We start from the raw sequence: 12489 nt of genomic DNA on the forward strand, positions 1-12489 counted from the left end.
CCTAGCTTGTGCTCCAGTGGGTGGTGGGAATCGAACAGTAGGTATTGGTCTGTGTGTGTGGGTTTTCTGTAAACACCAATTTGCAGGCTCCTGTCCTCTTCAATGTGTACAGCGCAGTCCAGGAAGGCCAAACTGTTGTTGTGAACATCTTCTCGTGTGAACTTGATGTTACTGTCCACAGAGTTGATGTGTTCTGTGAAGGCTTGCACTTCCTGGCTTTTAATTTTGACCCAGGTGTCGTCCACATATCTGTACCAGTGGCTCGGTGCTATTCCTCTGAAGGAGTTGAGGGCTTTATTCTCCACTTCTTCCATGTAGATGCCACAATCGGGGATACCGGTGAGCCCATGGCACAGCCATGCTTCTGTCTGTAGAATCCACCGTTGTACTGGAAATAGGTGGTGTTTAGACAGAGGTCGAGTAATTTGCAGATTTGGTCAGGGCTGAGGCTGGTTCTGTTGTCCAGGGTGTTGTCTTGTGTTAGCCGTTTCCTAACGGGTTCTACTGCCTCTATGGTGGGGATGCAGGTGAACAAAGAAGTCACGTCATAGGATACCATGGTTTCATCTGGATCCAGTTTTAGTCCTCGAACTTTGTTTACAAAGTCAATAGAGTTTTGGACGTGGTGAGGCGTGTTTCCCACCAATGGAGCTAAGATGGTAGAAATGTGTTTGGCTGTATGTAACGACTGTCGTCACAGCAACAAGGAACACTAACGAACCAGCGGTATCGATGACCCGGGCCAACGACCCCACTGAGGTTAAATAGCTGAGTTTCCCTGCCAGTCAGTCAGAACTGAAGAAGTCCTTTGGATGAGGGACGAAATGTCTTCCAGTATCTTCAACCAAGTCCAGTTGCCCTTGATTTTAACCTTCGTTGGATAACTATGACCTTGATGACTGAGAATCTTCATAGACATACTTTAATATACTTTAATAAAAGTACATTTTCATTATAATACTTACATACTTTTACTTAAGTAACAATTCAAATGAAGTACTTTTACTTGTAACAGTGTAGTATTAGTAACTTCACTTAGGTAAAGGATCTGAATACTTTGCCAGTTTTAATGAGTAGTATTTGGTATAGGGCTTTTAAAAACAGTAAGTATTTTTATCTTTACTCTCCATTTTAAAATATCTGTTAATTTTCCTGAAAGAAGTTACTTTCTGCCCATAAAATGAAATTTGGATTCTTGAAATTTTGTCCAATTTAGGATTAATTATTCTGCAAAGGGGAGGAAAAAATTATGACTTTGCTGATTTGTATCAAAAAGATCCATGGTCACCATGTTATTCCTCCACTTTTTACTGAAGCGACTGCATCGTAGTTCAAATGGACTTTATTATGTCCAAAAGTATATGAACACATCCCAGCTCACACCGCTGTGACATTTGCCACTGATTCAGACTGTCTGACTGTACGTTCAGTTCAAAAGTTAAGAGCTCAGCAGTCAACTATCTATAGATAACAGAGTTATCAGATAATGATTATGCCAGGGATCTATCAACACTCAACAAAACCCCAGAAGAGTCAACGGGAATTTCAGCATTACAAGGAACAGCAGCAATGTCCTCAACAAACCTCTTCAATCATGTCAGTCAGAGCTTTGTTGCAGTTCTCAAACCTCGTCTTCCACAGATTTGACTCTTTATCCATTTTCTTCATCTTGTCTGACATCTGCAAAGGGAAGAGTTTAAAATTACACGTCTGAAAACACCTTTTTTTTTAAAACTAGGGCTGTCGCGACAACCGCAAATATTAATACCGCGGAGGATAACAAGCACCGCAACAACCGCAATGTTCATAGCCTTAATTCATTAATTGTTAAATTAATAAATTAGTGCTTCAAAAGTCCCATGGGCTGTACGTGACCTGACTTCAAACTTGGAAGCTGTAAGTGTTGCCGTGTTTTGTGTTTTTACTGTTTATTTTAAGGTTAGCTAACTTTAGCATATTGCGCGGCTAATGTGGCTAGCAGGCTCGGCGAGGTCGGACTAACGTAACGTTGATCCTGAGGGACAGTCGAGAGAAACTGAACGCTAAGCCTCATTTGAAGCTCTCAAACTAACGAGCGTTGTGTGTCGGACGCCCGCAGCTGTTTTTTATGATGCTTTCTGTGGAAATTTAGTTATAACGTTACTACAGCGCAAATTGACTTACACTTAAATGTTACGTGTATGTTGTTGCTTTCGCCAACCATAAGGCTGCTGTTAGCGGCTCGATGTGCAGTGAGGTGAGATCCATCCTCTTCTTGCTATATGACGATGGCTACTATATGGCACCAAATTACTTCATTGATGAAAAATGTGATAATACCGCAACATATTTCCGCGGGGGGAAATTACTTCACCGTGACAGTCCTATTTCTAACAAAACATTTAGAGTCAGACAAATGCTCTCTTTGGGAAATAGAAACATAAGATATTATGATTTAAAAACTCCCTTTTAAAGAGGACAAGTAAAGACAACAATACTGAAAAATAAAACCACTAAATACAAGAAAATTAGGGCTGGACAATGAAACTATAACAAATGTTCAATAAATATTCTATAAATGTTTGATTTTATTCACTTGATTCATAAACGAATTAGAACTTATTTTTTATTGAGATGTTTGTTTTGTTGAGGAAAAAGGACGGAAAAAAAGGCTTTACTTAATTTTACTAGTGCATATTTTTTGACAATGAATTTATGATAAGTGTTTTGAATGTTCTGCCTCAGATTTGTGATCCACTGTTTGGCATCAAGTGTTGATCGTGAAGGGTTTAAACTACAATTAACCATCAGGTTTCTTCAACTTTCACTCAGGAGCTAAATTATCAGCCTTTAAACTCAAAAGAAATAATGATTAGATATTTATCGTGATAATTATCTATCAAAAGATATGAAACTTTTTAGCGTGACAACATTTTTGGCCATAACGTCCAGCCCTAAAGATAATTATAAAACACAGCGGGCACCACCCACATTATCCATCTCCTTTTTGAAGCGGACGTAGATTTCGTTGCTCTTGGCCAGTGTCGCCTGAAACTCATCAAACTTCTGAGCGTAGAGGGCCAGCTGTGGACAGGAGGAAAGAGATTCAGACTGATCCACAGACAGACATGATGAGCACGATATTCAAATCAGACTGGTCTCTGGAGAGACAACAACTACTCACATATCTGGATTTCAGACCAAAATCCTATTTAAACATTCGCCGCTTAATGTTCATTAATCTTGTTTTCTGTTAAACTTGAACAAAATAATTCATTACTAATTCAACTCACAACAGGTCAAACTTTAATGTGAATTAGCTTAAAGTGTTTTAAAGTGTATTCTGACCACAAAACCTGTAAAAGCAACACAGTTCACTGTGATCACTGTAAGAAGGTGATGGAAAGTACTGAAGTTCAATTCTAAGGTACTTTACTTAAGTGCTTCCATTTATGCTACTTTATATTAAGTAGTACTTCACTACATCTCAGAGGGGAATATAGTATTTTTAACTTCACTACATTTGTTTGACACGCCTAGTTACTAATTACTTTGCAGATTGAGATTCATGATACAAAATATAATCAACAAATACATTATGATCGATTTAGAGAAATACTTTATTGATCTCTTGGTGAAATTCAAAAGCTATCCAGCAGTATACATTAAAGCATACATTTTTCATAAATAAAAATATAATAATAATAACATTATTCTGAAACCAACAATATATATTGATGCTAAAACTTTTGTACTTTTATTGAAGTAACAATTTGAATGCAGGTTATTTTATTACTTTTAGTTAAGTCCTTAGTACAAAATGTAAGTTGCCTTGAATAAAAGCGTCTTGTGGCCTACATTGACTTATTATAATGTTGTTTTTTTGTAAAATTAAAAACCGCAATCCTCTCCTTTTGATTTACTTGTATGAGCATTACTGTGGTCATTTTGCTATTAATCTCACTCTTCAAACATACACATCTATCAAAGAGACAAAAAATGTTTTCTAAAAGACAGCGCAGGACAGGCACATAATTGTACGTCTAAAGCCTGATTTTTGCTCTAAAGCTTGGGAACCATAAGGCATCAGATAATGACTGGGCCTCTTAGTGATAAATTACAAATTGCATCAGTCATTAATTATGAGTCATACACTCTGCTAGAGGCCATTAATCATTCACAGTTGCTCGATTTTAACATTCAGCATCGCAAATTAGGGAGACTTAATATTACTTAATATTCCCTTCAAACTCTCAGGAACACAGAACAAAGTCGTCACAAAAATAAACTTTAAAAACATTTACAGAAAGAAATGCAGGAACACTGGTGCATTAAATTCATCCTGTTCACAGAGGTGAATGAACGTCAGTCACGTCAAACCCCTCTTTGTCTGGCTGGGACTTAAACTAACTTTTCAAAACTAACTTTCAAGTCCTTGAGGGCAGGTCCAAGTCAGGTCTCAGGCTCTTACAAGCAAAATGCAAGTCCAGACGCAAGTCATTCAGATTTCTGAATTCTAAAATGACATGACAATTTACAGATTTTAACAGGTCAAAACGTGAGATGATGATTTTTCTCATCAAACTTCTTCAGGTAGTCAAGTTTCAGTCCCTCATTTGTCTCTTACTAGACCCAGTCCTAATCCCCAGACTCTGTCTTTCCTATTCTTTTATTAACGGTTACCATCTGTAAATTAATATTTGGGATCACACAAAAAATTAATTTGAGCATTCAGAGCTTAGTTTCTCTCTTTTGATCATTTGGATGTGTGAAATATTTGGTTGGCTTTAGGAAGGAAGGAATGAATGAATGTCTTCCATCACAGCAGGAAATATATGAGTACTCTGGGGTTTAGACGGATAAAGGGTCTGTCTGTGTTGCATGTTGTGTTTTGGTGAAAAGCAGTTAAAAACACAGTGCTGTTGGATTTTTCAGATTGAATTTTTCAATGGTTTCAGCACCACAAACGCAATTTAATTCACCTCCATTGTAGTGAGATAGATGCAAAAGATATTTCAAAACCTGAATCAATAAAAACCAAAACTATGTTATCTGTGATTTAACCTTTTACACTTTGAAGTTGGGGATTTAAGGAGGCAAAGTGAATTTTAAAAGCCAGAAATAGCTGTGACGGTATAACTAAGTTCCTCTTAACTAACTTACTGTAAACGTTTTCTGATCAAAGCTGGAGAGTTTGCAAATGAACATACTGCAGTATCATATCAACTTTACCAATTAGCTGAGTTTTGCAATTGAACATTCATACATGTTGTTTTTTGAAAGGTTTATTCGATGGAAATCTTCAGATTGATGATTCAGTATTTCCCCAGCATCGTTCTCCAGACTTTGAAACTGTGTTTAGCGTGTGCTCGGTTAGCGTGATAACATCCATCTTGGTTTTCTAGGACAAAGATCTGCCCTGCCGCTGCCACCAGGTGTGTGCTAGCTGTCCTCGCTTGTCAGCATGTTAGTTTTGTCAGTGAATATTCACCTGCGCTTGCATGACAGTCCCCTGCTCTCTGAGTGTCTGAGCCTGCAGTTTCCACTCTGCAGCCTGAACCAGTAACTGGTTAGAAGAGAACAGACGGAGACACATTACAGACGTTTCTTTACCTTCTTCTTCATGGCCAGCTCCTGCTCCTTCATAGCGAAGCATTTCTTTGTTTTGTCAATAGCCTCCCTAAGCAACTACGGCGACAAAGACAATACACAGTCAATCTGGGTGGCCTTCAAACATTAAGGATAACTAGCGAGTTATTGATGATGAAATAAGATGAATAGTATAGTAAAAGGATAAAGGTGAGGAAAAAACAATGAATCAAAGGTTCACACTCAAGTTGAAAGCACATGTATAAAGAACATTTTGTAATACATTTTAAATTAATATCAAATGACATTATAAAGCAGTGGCATCAGAAAAAGAAAATATCAATAAAAAGGGAAATCTAAAATCTAATAACAGAAATTGAATGCAGAATAATGTGAAACAAACTGTTGCATAATTGATCATGAACAAGCTTCATGATAATAATCTATGTGAATGATATTAAATAGCTGCTGCAGTAGTGGCTCACTGTATTTCTGGGTTGCAAGAGTCAAGAATCACTATAAAAGTATGTAATATAAATATAATTAAAACACCGAAATGTTGAAGCAAGCATGTTTTACTCAGTCCTCATGTAAGGATGATAAAATTATCCATTTTACTGTATGTACTGGTTATAAAATGTGGAGGATATAATCTGAATACAGATTACCAGCTCAGAGCTGTCACAGTCCCAGTGCGGCATCACATGCAGCTGCTGCCAAAAGTCACGTTGTGTGTTTCTAAGTTTGTTTAAACTCACATATTCTTTCTCTCTCTTGTGCTTCTCCTCGGCTTCGTTCAGCAGAGCGTTGGCCTGCTGCAGTTTGGCTTCAGTCAGTTTGTGCTGCAGGTCGCGACGCTGGTTGATCTTCTCCAAACTCTGCAGAGCGAGGAAGAGTCTTCAACAGAAAGTATCTAAATCTGGAACAGTTATTTTCAACTCAGTCCCCTAAAGCCCAAGTTAAAAAGTTCAAATCACTTGTTTTGTTCAGCCATCGATGTGAAACCCAAAGATATTCAGTTTATTGCCATACATGACACAATACTGCCAGCAAATATTCACATGTCACCCTTTTTTTTTATTATATGCTTATTGTAAGTTTTTCTGATGTATGTGACGCTGAGCTGCTATTAAATTAATTTACTTTGGAGCTTTAAAATTTAGCTTATATGGAATTGTACTGGTGTGTATACAACAATATTTATATTGTTGTATACATAATGTTCACTATATTCCTTTTTTTGGTACAATGTACTAATAAGGCATACTTGTATAAGTTGTAACACATGGCTTTTTAATTGTTAAAGACTAAATCATGTGTTTAATAGTTCTGTAATCAGCTGTAAATAAAAGACTTAACAAAAGGTAACACTGCATAACTTGCTTTGTCGTTTTATTTTAATCTTGATGGCTCATTAAAAAGTGTTAAACCCATCAGGTCTGCTGTTTTATAAATGTTTTAAAGTCAGTAATTAAGGGCTCTTCTTCCTCTAAATGATTTATTTATATATTGATTCTCTGATGCTATGGCTGTAAATAATGGCTTGTTACGATCTGTAAAGAATACATCCCCCCCTCCTCCCCTTACCTCCTCCCGCATCTCGCACTGGTTCATGAGACTCTCCAGTTTGTCGGTCAGGTTGCTGTTTTCGTGGCACAGCTTGTCGTTTCGGGCGCTGTGCTGCTCGATCTGGGCCTGGATTTCTGTCAGCATCATCTGGAAGTGGCTGGTCATCTCCTTCCTCTTCTCCTCATCCTCCCTGCAGCGCTGAATGGTCTCCTCCTGGAGGGATGGATGAAAGGTAAAAGAAAAGCAGTTCAGTAGTGGCTTTGACTTTAGTCAGATTTATCTACAGAACGAAAATATGGAAAACATCAAGTTAATGATCAGTATATCAGTATAAGACGCAGATCTCACATGTGTATTAAACTTTAGTGACTGCTGTTTATACAGTATCTACCCAGACTCCCAGCTGCACCTACACACCCTCAGTATGTTGTAGTGTCCCTGCAGCTCTCTGCACAGACTCTCCAGTTTGCTGCGAGCTGCGATGCTGCTGCGGCTCTCAGCCTGCAGCTGCTGCCGCTCATCCAGCACGGCGGACAACCTCTGCTGCAGAACACACAGCTTCTTCTCATCACAGCGCCGCAAGGCTGCCTACGCACGCACACACACACACACACACACACACAGGTGGAAGGTGAGAAGCTTGTCTTTGTTGTGTGAAAACACTGTTCCCATAGCACATGTCTCAGCTGTGAAGAGTCTCCATATCTGAAACGAAAAGCTAATCTCACCAGCTCAGCATGTTTCTTGACCAAATCTTCCAGTTTCTTCTCTGGAGAAGAGATCTTGTTCAGACTCTGCATGATGAGAGAGACCTCTGTACAGAGAAGATGACAAACAAAAAGTACACCCAGAAGTTAAAACTGATCATTCACACACCAATTTTGCTTTGCTTTCAAGCTCCTGAACTCTAATACAAAATCTTAGCACAATGGAGCAATAAATACACCAGCACTTTAGCATCTAGCACTTTAATTCTTACAGGCACTTTTAAGGATGCTGTATAGTCTGTACAGTAAAACTTGTCTCTAGTGTCTCAAGATGTTTTAAGTTGATTTTGTGATGTTTTTTTAGTACATGTTTGTGTTATGAAGCAACAGATTGTAGCATTGTGCCAAAGACAAATTTCGCCTCGGGGACAATAAAGTGTATTATTTTCTATTCCATTCTTTCTATGAAACTGAACAATATGCAAAAAAAAAAAATTGCTTTCCCTAAATTCTTTTCAGTTCATGAGAGCTTATTCAATCTGTCTGTGCAGCAGTGATAGACCGTTTTTTCGTTCTTTCAGCTCAGTATCTGAATCACTGAAAATGTCTCCCTGTATTTGAGACTAGTTGTTTGACTCCATGTACTGAGTATTATTACTTTTCTGAGACTATTTTCATTAAAAAGTGTTGTTGGTTGTTCAAAATCAAATGCCTAAAATGACCAGATGTGCAATACTCAAAGAAAAGTCCCTTTAACCCAGTGGTTCTCAAACTTTTTCTGTCATGTCCCCCTTCAGAAGCCAACAAAAAGTTCATGCTCCCCCTTCCTTGTTAGCATCAAAGCACTTTTGTTTTTTTATGTCACCGCATGAATCATATTCCGGCAACTTTATGTCCTCTCACCACGACCCCCCTGAAGAGGCTCTAAGCCCCCCATTTTGAGAGCCACTGCTTTAACCGTAGTAGTAGCAGTTTAAACAGCCATATGAAAAGTTTCTGTAGTGGCTTCGGAAGGCACTGACAAACAATACCGTCCGGCTGATAGCATCCCTCTTACAGCATCTTGCTGCCTCACCTGTCTCCATGGTAACTGTGATGTCATCTTCCTCCTTCTCCGTCTCGGCCTCCACGACTCTCTGACATGTTCAAAATGACACAAAGCTTTGTTTACATTCCCTCACGTCAACACGAGTTACAAAATGAAATGACAGGTTGTGTTTACCCACCTGTTTGTCCGGGAGGCTGGCTGCGGAGCCGTGGGTGCTGATGATGTCCTCCAGCCGTCTGCTGAACTCCTCCATGGGGTCGAAGAAGTCGGAGGAGGAGCCCGAGGCTGCAGCGGGAGCCGCCGCCGCCGCATCACCTTCAGCGTTCACGGCGTCCGCCACATCAGGCTGGGGCACCATCACCTCAGCTGCTTTCACCGACGTCTCCATCCTGAATGTTTTGGGACTGACGGACCGAGAGAAAACTTTTATTTATTCATTTCGAGTCATTTACAGCTGCAAGAAAAAAAAAAAAAAACCCGAGTGTTTCAAGCTTCAGCAAGATAAAATATAACAGACTTTGTTTTGACACTTTTGCTTATGTAACTACACCGCCGCCACTAGTCCAGGCTAAGTTGTTTTGATTTGTTTGGATCTGAGTCTAACAAATATCTTATTGAATCTTTTCTCTACTCTCTCTTATCTTTTTTGAAAGAGAAATGTAACAAAAACAACCAGGTATTGATTTAACTGGAAGGGCGACCATTTTATTTCTTCACATCTCAATCCTTGAGGGAAGTTTTTGCTTTTGTTAGTTTTAAAATATAGCTTTTGAATATCTTTCCATAAAACTATTTTGGTTGTATTGATTGGAACAATGCATACTGACTCAGATTAGATACAGAGCTGTTAAATCCCAACCACATCCCACATTTTCAACACTCATGTGATCACATTCAGCGACATGAAACAGGGTCAACATCTGTATTCAACCAGTCAAACTAATTCTGCGTTATCTTGTGTAAAAATATCTGTCAGCTAAATCCACTTTTCGTTTTAATCTTTTAATTCAGCCTAGTAAAACTGTGGGTTTGACCGTGACAGATCGCAGCGTGCCTGTCATGTGATTAATGGCAAATGGATTCAAATGTAGGAAGATAATAAGCCTCTAATCTCCTGGGGCTCCTCTCACCTCCCAGATTTCATGTACATGGCTTCTGTGGGGCAAAGTAAGCTGATTGGCCGGTAAAATGGTGTCAGATTTCAGTATTTAACAGCTACTGTTAAGTTTAAGCTTATGACCCAGGCTGAATTCTTGTTCCTCTTCTATATAACATTCACATGCTTCCATTAGGCCACATTATACAGCGTATAACCTGTAACATCAACTAGTATGCAGATGACACCCACATGTATCATACTCTGACACCAAGCGACTTCAGTCCCACAGATTCTCTCTGCAAGTGCATTGGACAAATACATGATTGAATGTGCATGAACTTTCATCAGGTGATGCAGACAAAACTGAGATACTCTCTTTGGTGCAAAAGAAGGAAGGCTGAAATGTATCCAAGGAAGGTTAAAATCAAGGGCAACTGGACGCTTCGTCCCTCATCCAAAGTGATGAGGATGAGGGACAGCATACACTGTCCATAGAGTATGCTGTCCAACAAATGGCTCAATACAGAAGGGCCAACTCCTCAGGTCAAGACTCAACACTAAACACTAAACAAACATTCACTTTTGGCCTCAGGTGAAGATGCCAACGACGGTCGTTCAGACTCGGTCCCGGGTGTCTCCAGCAACCGACTGTACTCTTCAATAGCTGGGACTCCCTGCCAGTCAATCAGAACTGAAGAAGCCTCTTGGATGAGAGACGACAAATCTTCAGGTATCTTCAAACAAGTCCAGCTGCCTTTGATTTTAACCTCCTCTAGATAACCGTGACCTCGATGTATGAGAATACTCACGGACATAATCCATGCTTTCATTTCCAGCAGGTTAGATTGCTGTAGTGACCTTTCCTCAGGTCTCCACAAAGTCAGTCTAAAACAACTTCAGTTCATTCAAAAGATAAACAAAGACCAAGAAAACTGAACAATCACACCAGGTCTCAGGGAACAGAGTTTAAAGTTCTGCTGCTCTTCTATTAATCTCCCAATGGCTTAGGACCCAAAATTCACCTTTTAGCATCCGGACCCTCGCATCAGGTGTGCAAACTAAACATGGAAAAGATACTGTGCACCACAGAGCTGAAGCTTCCACAGGATATTAGACATGACTTAGGTTGAAAACATCAATGTTCTGCACTGCCTTTGACTGGACCTTAAATACTCCCCATAAACCATCTTCCACTCCCGTCCTGTATTTATATTTCAAAAATGTTTCTAGTTTTTATCATCTGCATTTCACTACTTTTTTAAATGTTTAATACATTGTGTAAAACACTTTTGTGAATGAAATGTACAAAACAAATAAACCTTCCTTACCTATGACCCCCCATCAAAGACAGATTTCATGACTTTTACAACAGTACCAACAGGATGACTGTAACTTTCTTTTACACATGGATAATGAAGTGAGTCAGTGGATCTTCAGGTGCCTACGTTTACAGCTAAATATCTCCGTGTCTGCTGTCCAGATCCTGGTCCCCATTCCATAAATGCGAATCATTTTGGTGATGCCTCAATGTTTCATCTATTACCACCTCTGTTAGATTTCCCTGACATACAGAGGACGAATCTCGGTGATTTTGGTTTCCCCTGATCTTTTGTCTAGATGATGAACACTACAAATTTCAATATCAAATTCAATCTCCCAAGAAGATAACCGTTTATAATTTTAGTAGTCCAGTGATCATTGCTCTAGCGCCATCTGTAGGGGAAGAAACTCCAGTCACATTTCCACCTCCCTGGGCCCCTTCAACGCCAATCCCTACCTGTCCACCAGATGACTTCAGACGTTCTCCACCTCTATTTCCAAGGTCACCTGACTTCATCAGGCCTGTCTCTACAGATACCAGCCTCTTCCCCACAGTCAGTTTCCAGGTTGTCTATGTGTCGTTGCTTTCAAGCCACTGATAGGCTACCTGCACCCTGGTTCCTTACCCTGAACATTAATCTGCTCCTGCCTGGCTGCCTGCCCTTCTATCTGCCCCCTTCCTGCTATCCTCTGGACCCTATACGACCTACCTGCCCATGAACGATCACCTTTGCATTAAATGCCTAAACTGTTCCTGTCTGCATGTGGGCCCAATTTATTTCTCCTTTGCTCTCACCCATGTGATAACTTTCATATTATGGAGTTTAGTTACCGTTACCATTCGGGACTCCTGACATTTAATCTTGTTATTCACTTGTGTGTATACGTGTTACTATACAGTATGCTGTGTGTCCAGTGGCTGTTTATCCTCCCGTCTCTGTCGCAATACGACTGCTCCCCCCCGTCATTGTATCTGGTAAGTTAAAATTAGACCCCTGCCCCCACTTTGTCTCATGAACACACACACACTCCAGACCACACCTGTTATAGTCTCATCTATTCTGAGAGCGTCCAAATATGGTCAACACACACACACTGAATACACACACACATACTATAAGAAATGTGGGAATTAGGATGTTTGTTTACGTTATACACCCCCCCCCCCCCACCCCCCC

At 39.8% G+C, this 12489-nt stretch overlaps 1 protein-coding gene across 1 annotated transcript in view; it reads right to left on the reverse strand.

Annotated features, from left to right (window-relative positions):
* txlnba (taxilin beta a) overlaps positions 1–9280 on the reverse strand; it is a 12758-nt gene extending 3478 nt beyond the window's left edge. The window contains exons 1-9 of the mRNA XM_046060948.1: positions 9071–9280; positions 8920–8980; positions 7866–7951; positions 7555–7725; positions 7156–7350; positions 6327–6446; positions 5593–5667; positions 2971–3063; positions 1585–1680 (exon numbers count right to left, since the gene is read on the reverse strand). Coding sequence (XP_045916904.1) covers positions 1585–1680; positions 2971–3063; positions 5593–5667; positions 6327–6446; positions 7156–7350; positions 7555–7725; positions 7866–7951; positions 8920–8980; positions 9071–9280 — 1107 coding nt within the window. The remainder of the gene's footprint in view (positions 1–1584; positions 1681–2970; positions 3064–5592; positions 5668–6326; positions 6447–7155; positions 7351–7554; positions 7726–7865; positions 7952–8919; positions 8981–9070) is intronic.
* Positions 9281–12489: the final 3209 nt, after the last annotated feature.

This window comes from Micropterus dolomieu, linkage group LG10, assembly GCF_021292245.1.
Source record: "Micropterus dolomieu isolate WLL.071019.BEF.003 ecotype Adirondacks linkage group LG10, ASM2129224v1, whole genome shotgun sequence".
NCBI classification, from domain to species: Eukaryota; Metazoa; Chordata; class Actinopteri; order Centrarchiformes; family Centrarchidae; genus Micropterus; species Micropterus dolomieu.